Genomic DNA, 22537 nt, shown 5'->3' on the forward strand with positions numbered 1-22537 from the left:
ATTATTGGTTTGTGGACTTAGCCCATTGAGTGGCAGGAAGGATAGCATCAAGATTCTGGTGTCTTAGGATCATTTTACAAGTATCAAAGTACAGTATAGAACTTATGGATTCGTTTAACTCATTTCCTGAAGCTTTCGATATCTTTTTTCAACCCCATGAGAACGGAAAGTAATGTCATTATAATAAACTCAAAATAATATCATAGATGACAAGTGTCTAGCATAACAGCTATAATTTTAGTCAGTTCGATATTTCATCATATAGATGATTTTAGAGTTTTTAATAATGGACAACCTGTCTGGTCGCATGAGTTTGCTCCAGAATACCAATGGCGACGAAAATCAACGTTTAACTATAAAATTATCTCTAGCTAACTGGCATTCTAATAATAATCAATCTAAATAAAAATTTTACTGCTACCGTGACCTCTCGTTTTTTTTATCTTTCTTTCTTTTTTTGGCGTCATGGCAAATATTGAGTCTCAAGAGAACCAGCTGACACTCAGACTTAGTTCAGAATTATTCAACCTTCCGCTAATCCTTATTTCATGATCCTTCATCGGTGTTTGGTTTTCGATGTTCTTAATCATGACGATATTTGAGTTCATTTCACTATTATATTCATCAGATAATCCATGATGCCACAAAAAAAAAAAAAAATGAAAAAATGAAATCAAAATCCGTAATATTGGGAATTGTTTTTCTTTTTTTAAATAAGGAATAATAAATACAAGCCGTCAACTGATAAGCTTAATTCCTGAAATTTTATATTTCTTTCAAAAATATTAGTATTACATTTTTCAAACTGAAAAAAAAAATAGTTTTGGAATTTGAACTTTGGTGGTCCCAGTCATGAGGATAATGCGGTTTATCACATAACACTAATTAGGTCTTATCATCATCATCTCCTCCTAAACCCATTGACGCAAAGGGACTCATTGGCTAGATTCATCAAAGGATACCCAGTTCCTTGTGATAAGCAGTGCCTATCTAATTAAGGCAAATGAACCCTGCCTGTCCATACTAATTCCAGTAACATTGTGATAAACCATCACCATAGTTTAAAAATAGTTAACGAGGTTAGTCTGAAAATTCCGCAGAATGAACAAATATAGAATATAGAAAATCCTCCTTTGTTTTTGCTGAGTCTATACCAATAGATATATACATGTTAGGAATAAAAAGTTCATTGTAAAATGACATTTGGGGAGACATTTATAGTTTCTCCTTTTATGACAAAACATTTGATCAAGAATAAACTCTCTAAGGATCAAAGAATAAGACGTGCTTCACTTAATCAGCCAGTTAATATATCAATATAAAATTCAAACCAAACGAAAATTTTTTAAGTATAGCCGACCTATTACAAGGGCTGCCACTTCCAATGCCCGTAGAGATGATGATTTTGAATAAATATGTAGCATAAAATTATCTCTCGTCAGATCGAAATTATAGATTTTAATAGAAATAGGATATTTTCTTGGATAGACTTTTATGATCAATATGTGTTTGTTCATAATGACGTAAATCATCTATTGTTTATGTTGGTCTACCTGGAACCTCTTCGGCGTAGACTCCACCCTTTTCAGTAACACCAGAACTAAGGATTAGAATTTCCATTAAACTTTTGAATAATAGTCAAGATAATTGAGATTGGGCTTTAGTATTTGACGAACAGTAATTTATTTTTACATTGTTGACACATATTTTCCAAAGAAATTTTTTTTTATCATTTTATGGAAGGATTATACAATAGTTTTTTTTTTTTTTTTTTCAAAAAATACCTCCGTACTTACATCAATTCTCTCATATAAGATTAGATTTTCATATGTTATAGTTTATGAGAAATATATAAAGATATTGTTGTAATCATGAAATCTGTCGCTAATTACAGAGCCAACTTTAAAAGATAAATGCTACTTCAGAAATCCTTCACGAGTCACGACATAATGACGTCTGCTGGTAGTTCTTTTAGGGAAAAAAAGTTTGTGAATAATTACATGTCGTATTCATAGCTTTTATCAATGAAATATCTCCATGCATATATAGAAAAACTAGCCATCATTTTATCAACTAAACTGGAATTAACTCTAATTTTTTTGCGAAATTTTGCCGTTATGAAAAAAATAAAAGAATCTAATGTTTACATCCCTGTCCATTGGAGAATCGGCGCTGCAAACCTTTCTGGTTTGAAAGATAAGGAATCACACTAAAAAATATTTACATGAGCATTTTAGCAACACAACAAAATAATAGAAGTAATTTATAACTCTTTTTTTTATTGCTATGAGATCAAAACTAATAGACATGTCTTCATTATAAAGTATTCTTTCCTATTAATTTGTTGGCAATTCTAAGCCCTTCCCGCTATACCAGTCCACATTTGCCAGAAATGTAGTCGAGAATTTCCCTCTAATATTTCGTATTTTTTAAAATAAATCTTTTATTTAAGCATTCATATTTTAAAGAAAGGTTTCATTTCAATATATTCATTATCCTGTATGTGTATGAAAGTTTTTTATGCATTTTCAAATAAAAAATACAATAATTTCATTCTTGATTGACCGAAATTTCCATGTTCGTAAAGGTACCAATAGATGGCATCAGCGAGGGTCTTTTGTGAATAAAATACCGAAAAAAATCCAGTTTTGGAGAACATTTAGGGCGTTGCTTCATGGTCGACCTAGCCAATAGGAACATACGCTGGCTGACTTAGCCAATAGGAACAAACCAGCCGGTGAGTTGTTAGAAAATAGTCGTGTGATCCTTCAATTACTTAATAGAGCCAAAGGTTATTTTGACTAACAACATAATAAACTCTTATTTGAATGGATTATATTGAATTATAGTGAAGAAAGACTTTAAAGATTATACAATTAATATATCAGTTATTCCAATTGCTCAAAATAACAGAAGCCCAGCAATGCTGATAATGAAACTCTTTAATTATAGCGGAACGCTCGAAAGGAAAGTCCTTGAAACTTGATTTTTTTAAGGTTTCGTTAACAATGTCATTAACAGAAACGAATCAACAGCTTTTTTATTTTATTATATATATATATATATATATATATATATATATATATATATATATATATATATATATATATATATATATATATATATAATAAAATTATACTTGAATTACTTGTTTATTTTTTTAGTTAGTAGTAATTAGATTTTAGAAGTAGGCATATACCCCTGTGTTGATTTTTCTTTAGAATTGGACATCTTTCTAAGAAGGTCAAATACTTTGAAATGATGCAAAAAACATAGTAATGGATTATTTTATTTAGTTAATATATATATATATATATATATATATATATATATATATATATATATATATATATATATATATATATAGATATAGATGTGTGTATATATATGTATATATATATATATATATATATATATATATATATATATATATATATATATATATATATATATATACATATATATATATATATATATATATATATATATATATATATATATATATATATATGCATGTGTATACATAGATGTAGACTTTATATATATATATATATATATATATATATATATATATATATATATATATATATATATATATATATATATATACGTTTATATATATATACATATATATATATATGTATATATAGTTATATATATATATATATATATATATATATATAGATATATATATATATATATATATATATATATATATATATACACATACATATATGTATACTGTATGTATATGTACACACACGTATATATTACATATATATATATACTGTATATATATATATATATATATATATATATATATATACATATATATATATATATATATATATATATATATATATATATATATATATATATATATGTATATATATATATATATATATATATATATATATATATACATATGTATATATTTGTATATATATATAAATATATATATATATATATATATATATATATATATATATGTATATATATATATATATATATATATATATATATATATATATATATATATATATATGTATATATATATATATATATATATATATATATATATATATATATATATATATATATATATATATATATGTATACATATATGTATGATGCCTAATATTATCTATAATATTCTAATTTTTATTTTATTACAATTATTACTATCCAAACTACAACTCCATTTGTAAAACTAGGATGCCACATGCACAAGGGTTTCAACAGAGAAAGTAGCACAGCTAGAAAAATGAATGGAAATTGAACTATATATGAGAATTAATTGATAGAAATTTATAAATATTTCAAGGTCATTAACAGTATTAAACTAGATCTGCCATATATGGACTATAAAATAGAGTAGCATGTAAACCTATTCAATAGATTATCACTTGCTACTGGGTTAAACTTCTAAAATTAAATGAAATGCACCGCCAGAGTATGAAGAGTATTCCGCAATCTGGACACAGCTGGAGTAAAATATCTGGAATATTGTGGACTATTGAGCCTTGTGATTTACCTAGTACTTACATACTGGATAGTATGATCATATGTTTTGTCTGAATTCTGAAAAACTCTTATGCAACACGTGCAAAGAACTAACTTAACGTCAGTGACAGAGATTAATATCTAGACCAGAAATAAGAAATGTACTGCACCGCAAGTTTTCGTCCAGGAAATTTTATTAGAATAGGCAGCTGGAAAAAAAGGTTTAATGAAACAACTGAAATATATCCTGAGGATAGACTGATCTCCGAAAATCTTAAAATATTTCAAGAAGCCATTTTTTTTTTTTTTTTTTTTTTTTGCGATTGAAGTAAAAAGACCAAATGTTTGCAATCAAGACTTACAAATAGAATTCTTGAATTTTTTCCTTTTTTTTGCGACCGAAGAAGAAAGACCAATGTGTTTCTCAAAATTAAATTTGCAATTTAGAACTGCAATTAGAATTTATATGAGTTTTATGTAGCTGAGTAATGCAGATCTGGATGTTGGAGAGCTGTCCTGTATCTGCTTACAATTGTAATTTGTGTTTTATTAGGGTTCAGCTTTATTCGCTAAGATTTGCACCATGCACTAATTATAGCTAGATCTATATTATAGGTTTTAGCAATCACAATTCGACATTTAAGTGATGGAATAGATACAAAGATTATCACCATTTCCATGTGAAATGAGCTTGATCTCTAGGCCAAACCACACATACGTATTGGAGATGAAAAGTAATGTCTTAAGAACATTACTCTATGGAACACAAGAAATTATATTCCTATTTCCATTTCTATTTCTATTTTTTTCTAATTATTGGATAGAATATACTATTAAAAACAAAATACCGAATGAGATGAGTTTTTGTGTTGTTCGGAATACTAACATATTATTACATACTTTATTACACGAATTAACTGGAACAATAGGGAGTGTTAAGAATATTGAGTGTTAAAAATATTAGGAGTGTTAAGAATAACAAATAAATCAGTTTGTGGGATTACATTCCTCTTTAATGATAGGGTAACATCAAAAGCAATAACTTTAGATCTCACTAATTGATCCAACAGTAATCATATTCTTCAGAAACATTTAGATGCCACCTTTCAAGCTATCTCTTTTACATAATTTGAAATATTCTATGGTAAAAAAAATCATTAGTGAAAATCAGAGCAATCCCAATCACCAGACGCATATATATGCCTGTTTTATTATCATTTTATCCACCCAAATTGAAATATTTTACAGATTAAAAAGAAGTCGTCCATATATAGATTTCCGTGTATTTACTGAGGTGTGGATATGAACCCAAAGTGAAGAGAACGAAAGTTTCCGAATGGAAATAGAAATTGCTATAGTTTGTTTTCGGTGGAGAAAGCAGAATGAACCTTAGACCTGAGTAAACTAAAAGTTTATGAGTTTTGTGGCGAGATTCTGTGACAGTCATGTCCAGGATTTTCTTGGGAAAAGGAACCTCTTTTACTTTAAAAGTGAAGAAGGCTTTGGAAAAGTGAAGATTTTATAATATATTCTTCACTGTGCGTGTGTGAGAGAGAGAGAGAGAGAGAGAGAGAGAGAGAGAGAGAGAGAGAGAGAGAGAGAGAGAGAGAGAGAGAGAGAGAGAGAGAGAGAGAGAGAGAGGCGGGGGGGGGGGTGACTGTGCAAAAGAGTGAATTATTTTATCTGGAAAATAAATTTTATTTTACAGTACCTACCCATTTAAATATATATATATATATATATATATATATATATATATATATATATATATATATATATATATATATATATATATATATATATATAGATTTTTATATATACAGAATATTCATATATACAGTATGTGCATATATACAGTACATATTTATGTATATGTGTATGCATATTTGTGCATGTTGTTGGTGTATGCATGTTAAGAGCCTGTATTCTGATACCAGGGCATTATGTTCGTTGGGTAACTCTAGGGAAACATTTCTGGTGCGTTGAGCATTGAGACAGGCTGCATTTAAAGGTGCATTAAAGCCGTGTTAAGTTAATGACCATGGAGAAGTGTGCACGTCTATAATGGAAAAATCTCGCTTTAAAGAGAATAAAGAATTCTTGAAAGTATAAACGTTGAACTTGTTGTTGGAAATGAAAATGAATAGGTATAAAAACTCAAAAACTCATTTCTTAAGTTGTTTGTGAATTAATGTTTCGCCCAAAACCGGGTTAATGGCGAATGTAGAAAGACTTTTTCTAAGTGTTAAAAAGGGGTGGGGAGTAATTAGGTAAATACTCTTTGCAATTTCCTCATCTACGCTGAAAAAAAGACAAATATGCAATTCCAAAAACCAAAAATTTATTTTCTTGGAAAACCTGAGCTACTTTTATGATTAGTGTTTTTCCCAATATCATCTTTGAATTGCTTTGCTGAAATATACAAATATTCGATCAGTGAAGGACAATGACGGCTATATCTTATTCCTGATCTAGATATTAATCTTTGGCACCGTCGTTCAATTAGTTCATTATGCATGTTGCATAAGATTTTTCATAACTCTGACCATCCTTTACATTCAGATCTCCCTGGACAATTCTATCCTGTTCGTAATACTAGGCAGGCAGTTAATTTTAATAGCCAGGCCTTCTCCATCATGAGGCTCAATACTACACAGTATTCTAGAAGTTTTATTCCAGCCGTTACCAAGTTGTGGAATGATCTTCCTAATCGGGTTGTTGAATCAGTAGAACTTCAAAAGTTCAAAGTTGGAGAAAATGTTTTTATGTTGACCAGGCTGACATGAGTCTTTTTATAGTTTATATATGACATATGTGTTTTTGACGTTGTTAATAGTTTATATAGGACATATCTGTTTTAACATTGTTACTGTTTTAGAATGATTTATTGTTAACTTGTTCTCATCGTTTATTTATTTCCTTATTTCCTTTCCTCACTGGGCTATTTTTCCCTGCTGGAGCCCTTGGGCTTATAGATTCTTGCTTTTCCAACTAGGGTTGTAGCTTGGCTAATAATAATAATAATAATAATAATAATAATATATCAACTAAATATCCAATTTCAGGCATTTCAATTGACCTGCAGGTCAATCAAGAGGTTAAATGTGCCATGGACAACTATAGTCCATATCTTTTAGCGAGGCATGTTTGCACAGACTCGCAGCGGTGCACTTTTAGCTCGGAATAGTTTCCTGATCGCTGGTTGGTTGGACGAGATAATTCCAACCAATCAGCGATCAGGAAACTTTTCCGAGCTAAAAGGGCACCGCTGCGAGTCGGTGCAAATCTGCCTCGCTAAAAGAAATGGACTATAGTACAAGAGTGAGCTCCGCAGTGAGAGCATGCCTTCTAGAGTAAACTTGTACTACAAAGGCATTCTGCACTGACAATACCAACAGGACGAGAATGCCATGAAGGACTTTATCAAGAACAATATCACGCCCGTTCAAGAGGTCACTGACATAAACCTGATCACTTATTACCAGACTACGAGGACGAGATCCTTCATTATGAAGAATAACCCAGGCCTTCCCTTGTAGGACTTTCTGAAGAAGTCCAACGTTGTTCATTCCTACCAATGCCCAGTCTATGGATGACCCTTATGTTAGATTGGAATAACGATGATGGTGCCACGTCCAATAGGTAGCCATCAAGAAGCACCAACTCCTTGTGCACAACAAGAAAATTATATGAGAAGATATCACGAAAAATACTAAGATCATCAGCAGTGCCCCAGATGCCCGAAGGATTAGGATCCTGAAGGCACAGCTAGCAAGAAAAGCCGAATAGAACCTGAATACGACACAGATGATCCTTACCTCTTGTTGTAAGAACATCTCCCAAGTGACTAAGACTCTTCCGGCGAGCGCCTCAGCCAATCAGCAAGCAGCTCGGGACTCCCCAGACCTGGAACCTGGACGGCCGAACAGCTTAGCCTGACCCCAAGCCCAGCTCAGGAGGCCTGTTAGCCAATCAGTGAGCCGCTCGTTAACATAGCTTCGACGGCTGTGAGTAGAGTAGCGGCCTGACTCCTAGGGAGCGCCCCAGCCAATGGGAGAGCAGCACCATATCAGACTAGATAATATGGACTCCATCCACGACGACCAATCAGCGATCAGCACCGGAATTAACTAGCCTGCTCTACCCACTTCATCCAGACTCAGCCTGACGATGAGAGGAGCAGCCAAACTCGATTATACTTATTTTACCTAGTTTACTTTCAGTTGAATTATAGAACTTATGCTATGTATTCTGCTCCCAAATACTAATGACAAATCTAGCACAGTTACTAGTGGAATGCAGTACTGAAGAAAGAAGGAATATCTGAGCAATGGAAAAGCTCAACTGCAAGATGAATGCCACTGAGACAGCTATCTTTTTTAATGAAACATGGCTCAAAGTAAGGTCTACTAACAAAATACTAGTATAATTATTATTATCATTATTATTATCATTATCATTATTATTATCATTATCATTATTATTATTAGCCAAGCTACAACCCAAGTTGGGAATGAAGAATGCTACAAGCCCAAGTGCTCAAACAGAGAAAGTAGCCCAGTGAAGAAAGGAAATAAGAAAATATCAAATAAATTATGCAAAAATAATAATCAAAAAATATAAAATATTTCAAAATCAATAACAACGTTAAAATAGATTTGTCGTTTATAAAATTAAACGAGACTTATATCAAGCTGCTCCACAGAAACTTGTTGACGAAAGGTTTGAACTTCCGAATTTCCACTGTTTCATCTGCTCGATTAGGAAAATCATTCCACAATATGGTCTTGCTCGATGATTTTTTTTATCAATGAAATGCTATTGGATATAGACATACCTCTAGATATGTTTTTAAATAATAATGCATCAGTTTGGAAATCAAGTAGCTAATTTATAATGGACCAAGAACTTTAGACAAATGATGGTTTAACGTTTTTACATAGGTCTCGTAGGCCTTCTCTCGTTTAGGAAGGTTGATATCAGGGTAGTACCATTTTAGCTTTTTCAGAAATGATATTGTTAATCCTTACGTAATTTATATGAATCCCAGCAGATGATGGTACCCATTGAGATCTTAATGGATGGAAAGGTAGCGGTCAAGAAGTAATTCCAAGGCATAGTAGAGGTAAGGGATAAGGTTTCGTATAAAATTTTTAAAGCTATATATATATATACATACATATATATATATATATATATATATATATATATATATATATATATAATTTGTATATATAAATATAATTTGTATATAAATATATATATATATATATATATATATATATATATATATATATATATATATATATATATATATATATATATATACATGTATATATATATATATATATATATATATATATATATATATATATATATATATATATATATATATATATATATATATATATATATATACATACATAAGAGAAAAACTCAGAGATTTCGCATACAGCCATTTTCAGGCAAAGTGATATTACTGCTCAACCTCACTGCAATTCTTAATTCGTTTCGTTGCAGATAACAAAAACATAATTGCATGAGTTCAGACAATCGTGTTCAGCGGGTAATTTTCTAGTTAATCATTTACCAACTATTCTTAGATACGTCACCTATTTTTCAACGAAAAGCATTTAGTTTTACTAGCCTATGCTGAAATTAAAAATGTTAATATTTCCTATAAAAACAATCATTACAATCGGACTGGCATATAACACCCGTAATTAAATTATGGTAAACATTTTTCCAATATAAATTTTAATGAACATAATGAAAATCTTCACGCTTTTTTTTAATAATAAAACAATGAAAAAGGACTCTAGAATATATATTAAAAACGATTAATATACTATAGAAAAATAAAACAAATAACTGGATAAATTCTTCTCGATTTAAGACCAATAAAATAGCTTCAAAAACTAGATTTTCGAGTTATGATTCACTAAATTTTCCTCCCAGAATTTATAACCATCTTATCACCGTCTAATCTTAAACGTATAAATCTGGTGATACACGTCAATAAATTTATACTCTGTCATGAAACGTTCATTCTCTGCAAATACATCTTCATGCATTGTCAGGCAAAGTAGCACCGGGCAAAGACAGCGTTTACCCTTCAGATAACAAATACCAGGCTTAGGGCTTCCGCGCGTTTGCCAAGGTTATTGGATTCCTGTCATGTCTCTGAGGAACACTCTCATGAATCTCTGTGAGAAGGTATGCATGTAATCAAATGTACGAAAGTATCTACCATTTTTTTAAAGTTTATTTTTGACAGAAGGGTTTGAATATCATTTATACAAAGATTTCGATATTACTTTCAAGTTCGTATGATATCACCATTAGAATAAGACAGATTTTGTAGGCTCTGATATGTCAAAATGTGTCTGTTTTGTTTATTTATGCCTCTTTGAATATGCTCAGAGTACGGATTTATCCATCGCTATGCTTGATCTCTTTCCTTCATGTTGGTATTTGAAAGAGAGAAAACTAATCTTGCCAGAACAGAACAACCTCGACATTGGGATATACAAATTGATTTTGACTGAACAAGCTCAACAGAGGATGGAGATTTACTAACTGATCTTAACAGAGGATGGAGATTTACAAAATGATGTTGACAGAACAACTCATCAGAGGATGAAGATTTACAAGCTTATTTTGACAGAACAAGCTCAACAGAGGAGGGAAATGTACAAACTGATCTTGACAGAACGAAGTCAAGAGAGGAGGGAAATTTACAAACTGATCTTGACAAAACAAAGTCAATAGAGGAGGGAAATTTACAGAATGATCTTACCTGAACAAGATCAACAGAGGATGGAAATTTACAAACTGATCTTGATAGAACAAACTCAACAGAGGGAAATTTACAAACTGATCTTGACAGAGCAATTTCAACAGAGGATTGAAATTTATAAACTGATCTTGCAAAACAACCTCAACAGAGGATGGAGATTTACAAAATGATCTTGATAGAACAAACTTTACAAAGGATGTTGATTTACAAACTCACCTTGACAGAAATAACTCAACAGAGGATGGAGATTGACAAACTCATTTTGACAAAACAACCTTAACATAGGATGGAGATATACAAATTTATCTTAACAGAACAACCTTAACATAGGTTGGAGATTTACAAACTGATCTAAAAAACACAACATCAACAGAGGATGGAGATTTACAAAAATCCTGCAATAAAATAAATTACTGTGAACTATTTAACTGTTTAAAAAAAAAAATCCATGGAATTTTGCAATTGATTCACAGAGTATATCCAAAGAATGGAAATTTCCTTAAAAAATAAAGAAACAACTTATTTAGTATTAGAAATCTTTTAATGAGCGTTCTGCTCATATGTAATGTCTTCATACCCTCTTACAGTGAATAGTTGCAAAAATACCAACTTCTAATTTGCGAACGTTTTATATTTTATGAAATATTACACGTCGGTGTCATGACTCATTTTGTATATATATATATATAATATATATATATATATATATATATATATATATATATATATATATATATATATATATATATATATGTATATATATATGTATATATATATATATATATATATATATATATATATATATATACATACATATATATATATATATATATATATATATATATATATATATATATATATATATATATATATATATATATATATACTATTCTATTTTGATGTTTAAGAATTCAAATGGGCTAGTCTTCATTCCTCGGGTTTAGATTATTCATATTTTTTCTTCATATTTCTAATGTGAGGAACGGACAACAGCGGAAATTTACTCGCTCATTGGTAGTACAATTAAAGAAATCTCTAAATCTGCATTAGTAATAATATCCTATATATGTATATATATATATATATATATATATATATATATATATATATATATATATATATTATATATATATATATATGTATGTATATATATATATATATATATATATATATATATATATATATATATATATATATATATATACATACAGTATATGTAGATTAACATATCAAAATGCATATTTCGCATAAAACGGGCATGAACTCCCATAGCCTGAAAAAAAATGCCTTTGTCAGAAATATTACATACGCTTGAAGTCAGACAGAAACTTACGTCCCATATATTACAACATATCCTTCTTCTTTTTGGAAAAAAGGCAAAATGTTATTACCTCTTTATATGAAAATGTGTTCTCGTAGCAAAGCTTTGAAAGAACAACAACAGCTGCTTCGTTAAGTTAGAGTGGAGATGACCTCCCTTGAAGCGGTAAATGGTAAGAGTTCACCTTGATACTTAGAGAACGTATTTGGACCGTATGGCATACTTAGTTGCATGCTGCCTCCTATTCATCATATAAATGGGTAATCTTGTGCATCAAGAGAGAGAGAGAGAGAGAGAGAGAGAGAGAGAGAGAGAGAGAGAGAGAGAGAGAGAGAGAGAGAGTCATTTGCAGTTGCTGAAAAAATAGATCTACAAACACAGAGAGAGAGAGAGAGAGAGAGAGAGAGAGAGAGAGAGAGAGAGAGAGAGAGAGAGAGAGAGAGAGAGAGAGAGAGAGAGAGAGAGAGAGAGAGAGGGTCATTTGCAGCTGCTGAAAAACTGAATGGAGAGAGAGAGAGAGAGAGAGAGAGAGAGAGAGAGAGAGAGAGAGAGAGAGAAAGAGAGAGAGAGAAAGAGAGAGAGAGAGGGGGGAGACAGATTTTTTGAAAATGTAAAACAATTCACAGACGAACTGATAGTGCTAGACTAGGGATCTGTCAAAAAATGTTAGAGGTACGTTCAAAGGCAGCCAAAGTGACGTCCCTCTGTTACTATATTTTCTTCTTCTTTTGAAAAATAGAATAAAAAACGACATTGCCCTTGTGGTAAAGCTTGGAAAAAAAATAAAAACACAGCAGTTGCTTCGTTAGAATGATAGTATGATTTTAATTGGAGAAGTGAAACATGTGACAGGACTATTTATGGAGACTAGTGTTACTGGTGGAGGCACAGTCTGCTATTATGACAGCCAAATGCCAACAGGACAAATCTTAGTGGAAGAGCATTGTTTTTTTGGGTAAGGAAAGGGTGTGTTAGATGTATTTTTTTCTAAAGCTTTTGTGTTAAAATATTCAGTTGAAATTAATTAATAGGCACTTTAGTATTCATTGTATAGTTGCATGTGGTGTGAATTATCTTATGTTTCTATGTTGGGAATTAGGTATATGTTGAAGTATGTATAGGAAAGTTACTGGTTTGGTTTAAAGATTGATTAGAGGTAATAGTAATTTATATCTCCGTTATTGTTCAGTATCTTTTAGGATGGAGTGATGAGATACTAGAAAGAATACAGTTGATAGAGGTACAAAGTTTATGAAGAAGAAAATGTTTTATAAATTGATTATAGAATTTAGTATACTTGCTCATAATGCTTATTTAAGACTGAAAAATAAAACGTAGATGTGTAGAAGCTGATGAGAAAAATACTGAAGCATTAGAGTTAGCACAGATTTAGAAGTAAATTGGGAAAATAGAGGGTCGATAACTGTGGAGAAAATTAAAGCAAAGGGCATTAAATGCATTATATTCGGTGGAGAAGGGAAACTATTGACTCGTACAAATACCTGGGAAAATTAAAATGGATGATTTCAAGAGGAAAACTGTAAGACACAAAACAGGCCAACCAAGAGAAGCATCAGGATGGGTGAAAAGATTGGGGAATGACTTGATAAGGATGAGAAAGTCATTGCAATGTGTATGGGTTCTTTTGGTAGTGAAATCGACTAGAATTGATTAAAAAAAATTTATAAGGCACTGAAGTTAGATGCACAGGTCTGTAGTTGCCAGGTTGATAAAAAAAATATATGGATAACATTTGGAAACATCTATAAGAAATCGTAAAAATTACACCATATCTAGATGAAAACAGGGATAAGTGTTTACTAGGTGGTTCGGTCACATAGATGAAATAGACGAAATTTGCTTGTGCAAAGATTTGCTGTCTGACCTTGCAAGTAACAGTCATGGACATCGGTCAACTTAGGGACATATAGAACTACCACAAACTTTTCCATAAGACATTTAGTGCTTAAATAGTTTAGTACATTTGCATAGAGGTCCAGAAATTAGGAATTGAGAGTTTCAGAAAATAGGATTTCAAGAGTTCAAGAAATTAGGAATTTGAGTGTTCCAGAAATTAGGATTTTGAGAGTTCCAGAAACTAGAAATTTGCGAGCTCCAGAAATTAGGAATTTGAGTTTGAAAAATAAGGAATTTTTGATCACCATAAATTAGTAATTTTAGAGCTTAAAAATTAGGAATTTTTATAGTCCCAGAAACTAGGAATCGACGAGCTCCAGAAATTAGAAATTTGAGAGTCCCAGGAAAAATTGATTTGCCAGCTTCAGTCTCGCCAGTTATATACGAATTTAACCATGAATGAACTGGGGACTCATATAAGGTTTTTTTTTTTTTTTAATTCTAGGTAACATTTTCTGCCGCATAATTAGTAAATGAATAGTAGTATTAGTGCACGAACTCGTTAGTATACCAATTCCAAAGATATCAACCTGACTGGAATCTGCCCTTTTCCTCATAAAGGTTATGTTTTTACTACTGCATATCATAGTAAATATTCATTCAAGCGTACCTTTCCTCAATATATATATATATATATATATATATATATATATATATATATATATATATATATATATATATATATATTTATATATATACATATTTGTATATATGTATATGTATACATACACACACACACACACACACACACACACACATATATATATATATATATATATATATATATATATATATATATATATATATATATATATATATGTATATATATATATATATATATATATATATATATATATATGTGTGTGTGTGTGTGTGTGTGTGTGCATATGTGAATGTAATATATTTGAAGTAACAATTCCATTCCTTTAAACAAGGCTAAAGAGAAACTATTAGGATAAATAGGAGTTTGGATATGATAATTCCATTCCTGGAAACTAGGCTAAAGAAAAACTAATAGTATAAATGGGATTTCAGATGAGAAATAAAGTTCAACCAAGACTTTATTAGTATCAATTTCAAATTTATGTTGTGGCATATCATATACACATCAGGAATAAAGGTTGAAATATAGTTTCTTCCTCATGACGATCTTCATTTCCAAAATTTCTATAGAATCTGTAAACGACATGAGACTACATTTCAAACTTTGAAAAAGTAATCATAATGTAATTTTTGTTATTTGGTAACGTCCTTGACTGGTGAACGCCAGACTCGTTAGTTTCTTTGGAACGCTGCAACCTCACCATCCTTATAAGGTAAGGATGAAGGATTTGGGGAAGCCTATAGATCTATCTGTTGAGTCATCAGCAACCATTGCCTAGCCCTCCTTGGTCCCAGTTTGGGCGGAGAGGGGGTCTTGAGCACTGATCCTATATATCTATGATCAGTCTATATGGCATTGCCCTGCTCGATAGGGCAATTTCACTGTCCATTTTCTCTGCCATTCATGAGCGGCCTTTAAACCTTTAAAAGAAGCTTCTAATGTAGAAGAAAGGTATTTTTAATGATCCCCTCTATCGAAAAGGATTAAAATCATTCAAGCTACTTGAATTTCCCTCCCTCCAAAGCATCATCCATTCATAGTTGGTGGGAATCAGGGTACTTCATAATCAATACCGATTATTAAAAAATCAATGCATTTAGATAACACGATTAAGCATAGCAAATATAGTATAAAATGGATTGTTCTATTCAATTCTCATATAAACGCGTAGTTAAACAAGCATGGACATGATTCGTAAATCAATCGTTTCCATTCATAAAATGGGTAAATATTTACCCTTTTACTGGTGGAGAGTTCAGTGTTTGCCCATTATTTTCTCTGGTTTGGTTCGCAAAATGCAGTTATCATTTCATTATCTGATTTTATGGTTCCCTATAACTGTACGATTTACAAGAGTCTTTTTATCAAGATGAGTTAGATAGTTTCTGACTAGTGTTATGGATTTAATATATATATATATATATATATATATATATATATATATATATATATATATATATATATATATATATATATATATATATATATATATATATATATTTTTTTTTTTTTTTTTTTTTTTTTTTTTTTTTTTTTCTGCTGGAGCCCTTGGGCTTATGACATCTTTCTTCCCTAACCAAGGTTAAAGTTTAGCTAATAATAATAATAATAATAATAATAATAATAATAATAATAATAATAATAATAATAATAATAAAAACAACAACAACAACAACAACAATAATAATAATAATAATAATAATAATAGCAACAACAACAAAAACAACAACAACAACAACAACTGAAAACGCGCAGTTGATATGATTACCGTAGTTATAAAATGACCTGATATGCTCTCCATTGATCAAGGTTCAAAACATGAATGAACTATTCATAATGAATGAAAAGGTCTTGCGAAAATTCTTAATGGCTTTCATTGAGGAAAGAAGTTTTCCTGAAAGGAGATAGACTCAAGATATTCTCACCACAGATTTTTTACTAATAATTTTCTATTCAATTTTTTTTTTTAATCTTTATAGATTCGTACCTATCCATTATTGCTATGAACTCTTAGGTTACCAAAATCCTGATGATATTATATCAAGTTGAAATTAAATCAAACCATAGCCTTTTGGATTTCGTTTTCAGTTTGTGACTGTTCAAAAATTGCTTTACAATATTGCCACATTTATATCTTGGTTACTAATAGATTATTTATTTCGATTATATTAGACATAAAATATTCATGGAATGAAACATTAACAAAATAAAATCCTTAATGAGGGTATTATAATTTAGATGCAATAATGGTGGCGTTTCAAAGACGAATATTATCAACACCTACCACTGTTCCTCCCCCACATTCTTGGAACCCAAATGACGAACGACTAAGATTTCAAAAGACGCCAATTAGATGGTGTTAGTGATTTGTTTATAGCATAAAATATCTGAGATTTTCCATGGCCTAGAGCCAAGAAGTGGCAACGTGTTTACTTCAATATATACCGGTATCAATACCAATGAAGAATATATGTAATGATTATATGTCAAAGTATGTATCAAATTAGGATTTAAAGTCTTATGTTTTTAATTTTCCTGTTTTAAACGGCAAATCCAATAAGACACAATATGGAATAATCACTTCTTTTATCTTGGTGAACAATGATATTTTTTTTAATATCATGTAATTTGGTTTTTATCTCTCTTTGCAATTTTAAAGTAACAAATATAGTATTGCATTATCTAGGAAAGGATAGGAGCTTGAGTCTGATCGTATTTTTCATGAACTATGTATCTCTGTTTCGATGATTATCATGTCCAAATAGCGAAGTATAAGTAAAACTATCTATGATTTCTTAAGAATCTAACACCTAATTTTTCAAATTTTTCAACTGAAATGGTAGCTTTACTTTAACACTGTGGATCAAAACTTGAAATAGATAAAGTCCATTTTAGATTTACTTTGCTACAGAGAGAGAGAGAGAGGAGAGAGAGAGAGAGAGAGAGAGAGAGAGAGAGAAAGAAAGAGAGAGAGAGAGAGAGAGAGAGAGAGAGAGAGAGAGAGAGAGAGAGTGAGAGAGAGAGAGAGAGAGAGAGAGAGAGAGAGAGAGAGAGAGAGAGAGAGAGAGAGATTAATAGTTATTTTCCTATCCTGAATTTCTAATATCATAATAATCAAACAAGAGAGAGAGGTGTGTTGATCCTTCCCTTTAGATGACTGGTAATAATTCCCGTTTTGGAACCTATCATCCAAATTATTCATGTGCTTATACCACACGTTGTCGAATCATTAACCAATTGACCTCTCAATCAAGGGTCTTATCAGTGCCAATATGGCTGCAATCAGAGGTCAAACCATTTATTATAGATATATGTAGTGAAATTTGGAACATTTTGAGTTCACTGGTAAATCATTTTAGATTTGGTTGTTTTTTACTAATGTTTCTTATTAGTGTTGTATTAGCTCAGATATTGTCGAATCTTTATTCAACTGAATGTATTATTTTCTTATCTTTATTACCAAATATTTTGCATATTGTATAAAAATAATTATTCACCTAAAAGTGAGATTACTTTCCTTTTACACTTCTCAAAAGAATCATATCCCTTAATGACCGGTGATTATGAAACAAATATTCGAAAATAATATAGAAGCATAATAAGTACTATCATAATGCTGATGATGCGTTTGTCATCAACTGTAATGACTCTGGAATATATTTTGATATATTCTGATGAATATTCAAGAGTCATGCCCACCTGAAATCAGTGTACATGATATTCAAATCTAATATCTGGCATTAGGTACTGTGATATACAGTTTAAAGATATAGTAAGAGAGTTTCAAATATCCTTAACTTGTTTAATCGTAAATGATTAAATAATCAACATCCATAATAATTTTAGAGGTTTTATGCCACGTTTACTGAAATAATGTATGCAGATTATTTGGGAAAAAATTATTATTATTATTATTATGTGAACTAATTAAAAAAAACATAATTTCAATAGGAAATTCTCCATAAAATTATACGGGTCTCAGCCGTATTTTCAGAAATACAGGCGACCGTAAATTTACCCTACTTTGTTATTATATTTTACGGGTTGGTGACAGTAATATTACTCCTCAACGGCAATATGTAAGTCTTTAAAATGGCCAATGCTTGGCAACATTTATTCCAAGACTTTTACCTTTTTTTACGGCAAATTTTTAAAAGTGGAGCTCTAAAATCATCAAAATATTTTCATTCCTTTAAAAGGGCTTATATTATTGCTGTAAATAATCGATGCATGAATACCTTTATGTGAAATCTAATTAGTGTTTAATTGTTTTTTCAGCATTCAATAATGAGATATCTCTTTTGAAACACTATATTAGTGTAGAATAATAAAAAAAAACTAACCATGCATATTGATCAAGGCATTAATTATCTTCCACAAACTAAATATTAAGTCAGAAACTAGGTTAAAAAGAACTTATTCAAAATTAAATGTTTATAGTGAATGAAAGGAAATTAAAATTTTTGATGCTATATATATATATATATATATATATATATATATATATATATATATATATATATACATATATATATATATATACATATATATATATATATATATATTCATGTATACATATATATGTATGTATATATATATATATATATATATATATATATATATATATATATTATATACGGTATGTACATAGTTACAAATACAGACAGACAATTGCTCTTTTTCATTATATATATATATATATATATATATATATATATATATATATATATATATATATATATATATATATATATATATATATATATATATATATATACAGTATATACATATAAATAAATTTATATTTGCGTCAATAAATGCATGTATATGTATATATCATATCATATTCACATAAGAATTTCTCTAAATAATCATTGATGAAAAACTAGTCAGGTTTTATTCCCCAAGTTATATAAAACTACAAATAAGCAATACACCCTAACAAAAAATGAAGTAAATAAAACATCTGAGATTTGACACGAGATGATCAACAAGTGCCAGTGGAAGAGAAAGGGCTTCATAAGACATTCCAAAGCCTATGTATGTCAACAGGATGAATAGATGATGGCTTAGACGGAGGAGGAAATGTCGTCCGATCGAACCTGTTCAATAAATACAGAGACACTTCACCGCTGGGACAGATAGAGATACGGGTGTGGTCAGTGATTAGAGGTGTTTCTGTCTATGATTATAAAGGGAAAGAGGATAATTCATTAATTGAATATTTGATTATCATTGCTCTCGTTGATGATTAGGACAAATAATGATATGTCTTGTTGCACAAGTGGATATGAATTGACAATACAAATTACCTTTATTTGTGTGTTTGAGTGCACCCTTAAGCAAGAGAACTCTAATCCAAGACAATGAAAGACCATAGCACAGAGGCTATTACACTACCCAAGACTACAGAATAATGGTTTGATTATGGAGTATCATTCTCCAAGAAGAGCTGCTTACCATAGCTGATGGATCTCTTCTACCATTACCAAATAAAAAGTAAATACTGTACAATTATAGTGCCGTAGGTAAACCCTAAAGTGAAGAATTGTTTGACGAGCTTCTATTCTCAAAAAGAGAGTCATTGCAAACCTACATATCATCACAAGACAGGTTAGTAGTGCAGTCAGCACACTTGATCTCGCAAAAAAATGTCTTCTCGAGACAGGTTGGCAGAACAGTTAACAGCAATATTGTCAGGTGTATGAGGAAAGAGGACACTGTGTAAAGAATAGGCCAGACTATTCGGCGTATGTGTAAGCAAATGAAAAATGAACCGCACCCAGAGAGAGATCCAATGTAATACTATCTGACTGCTGAAAATAGTATACAAAAATCTATATGAAAAATGGTCCTAGGCAATGATATCCAAATTATAGATGAGGAGTTTAATTGGCCAGAATGATTTTCTGGTGTCCTTAATGCAAGAATTTAGGAGAATTTATGATCCTGTGCTTACCAGAGAGGGTTTCAATTCAGGTCATGACTTATTTATTCTCAGTAGAATCATTAACTCTCTTTTTCCAGGTAACCTTGTCTACAATTATGGCTGAACCAGGCTTACCGTTGATATATATTTCAGTACTCCAGATGGAATAACTAGTTTCAATGCGATTCAGTGTCATTGCAATTTGTACGTTATTTCATATATATAGCTCATTAGAGACAACCTTTTCAGTCTTAATTACTGAGCTTTTTTTCAAATTCGAACACCAAAACCGCCTGTTATAAATGAGGGAAAAGTGAATACCAGGTCAGATCAGGGACCTGCCTCATGTACAACCTTATTCTTAATTTATTTACATCTGGATTCTGAAGTAAAATCAATTACTTTTAACCTATGACATTCATTAGAAAAAATTAAAATCAGCCAATCATTTATTGTGAATTGAAATCATATCTCATAAAAAAGAAACGTTTATATCCCCTTCCTGTATTTAAGTCTGTATTACATATTCATGACATCCACGATTAATTTGGGACATATGATATGCAAGGTCTTTAGTCGTAATGTATAATGCAATACCCGTGGCACTAGAAATGGTTGAATATTTGAAAATCATTTGTTACTTGATGATGCCTTGCATAAGTACGTCAGATGATTTCTTCTACAATAGCTGGCTAGCTAACTGGCCTCATTCTTCTTTCACCCATCTTTCCTATCCGCTAAAAAAAAATAAATAAAATAAAAAACAGGAAAAAAAATCATTGCTATGATGAGGATAAGCTTAGGTTACAGCACGTTAGACTTCTAAAATAAATTATTCCAATTTCAACGATGAATAGTTGATAAATTAGGCATTTTGATCATTCTTGAAAATTAATAGAATATATAGAGTTATAGGATAAATTTTTCTATGATCGTCCACTTGCATGAGATAAAGGGAGTTATTCCATAACAAAATATATACCAACATTTATTCATTCCAAATATAGGAATGGGTTATTACTTATTTGGATATGTCATTTTAATTTCTTTGCCACCTTTTTAGATTGTTTCGTATTACGAGTAGATCATCGACAGGCGAGGTGTTAATATCTAATAATATGTTTAATTTCTTCCAAAGAAATTTATAGAGAATTAATGACTGTGAAGATGACAAAACAGCAGTTAAAAACTTGTATATCCATTCTCTATCTCCCTAAAACCAACAGTGTTTGGATAGTATTACGAAGTTCGACGTATCTGAACAACTGCTTTCTACATGTGGAAATAAGGAAGAACTCAGATTTCCTTTCCGTAAATGGCTATTGATCCAAAAGAAACAGAAAAAACAGATAAACAGAGTAAGTACTAAGTAGTTGTTGTTAATTATGCAAACGAAAAGTCGGACATAAAGCAAAATGATATATATACGATAGATGTGAGCCATGTATATTGTGTAAACTATTC

The 22537-nt window shown here is 30.4% G+C and overlaps 1 protein-coding gene across 1 annotated transcript in view; it reads right to left on the reverse strand.

The window, feature by feature from the left end:
- Positions 1 to 22537, reverse strand: part of LOC137618494 (protocadherin Fat 4-like) — a 165613-nt gene that overhangs the window by 126200 nt on the left and 16876 nt on the right. The window contains exon 3 of the mRNA XM_068348652.1: positions 8079 to 8271. Within this exon, the coding sequence (XP_068204753.1) occupies positions 8079 to 8271 (193 nt within the window). The remainder of the gene's footprint in view (positions 1 to 8078; positions 8272 to 22537) is intronic.

The sequence above is a fragment of the Palaemon carinicauda genome, chromosome 24 (genome assembly GCF_036898095.1).
Source record: "Palaemon carinicauda isolate YSFRI2023 chromosome 24, ASM3689809v2, whole genome shotgun sequence".
Classification (NCBI taxonomy): Eukaryota; Metazoa; Arthropoda; class Malacostraca; order Decapoda; family Palaemonidae; genus Palaemon; species Palaemon carinicauda.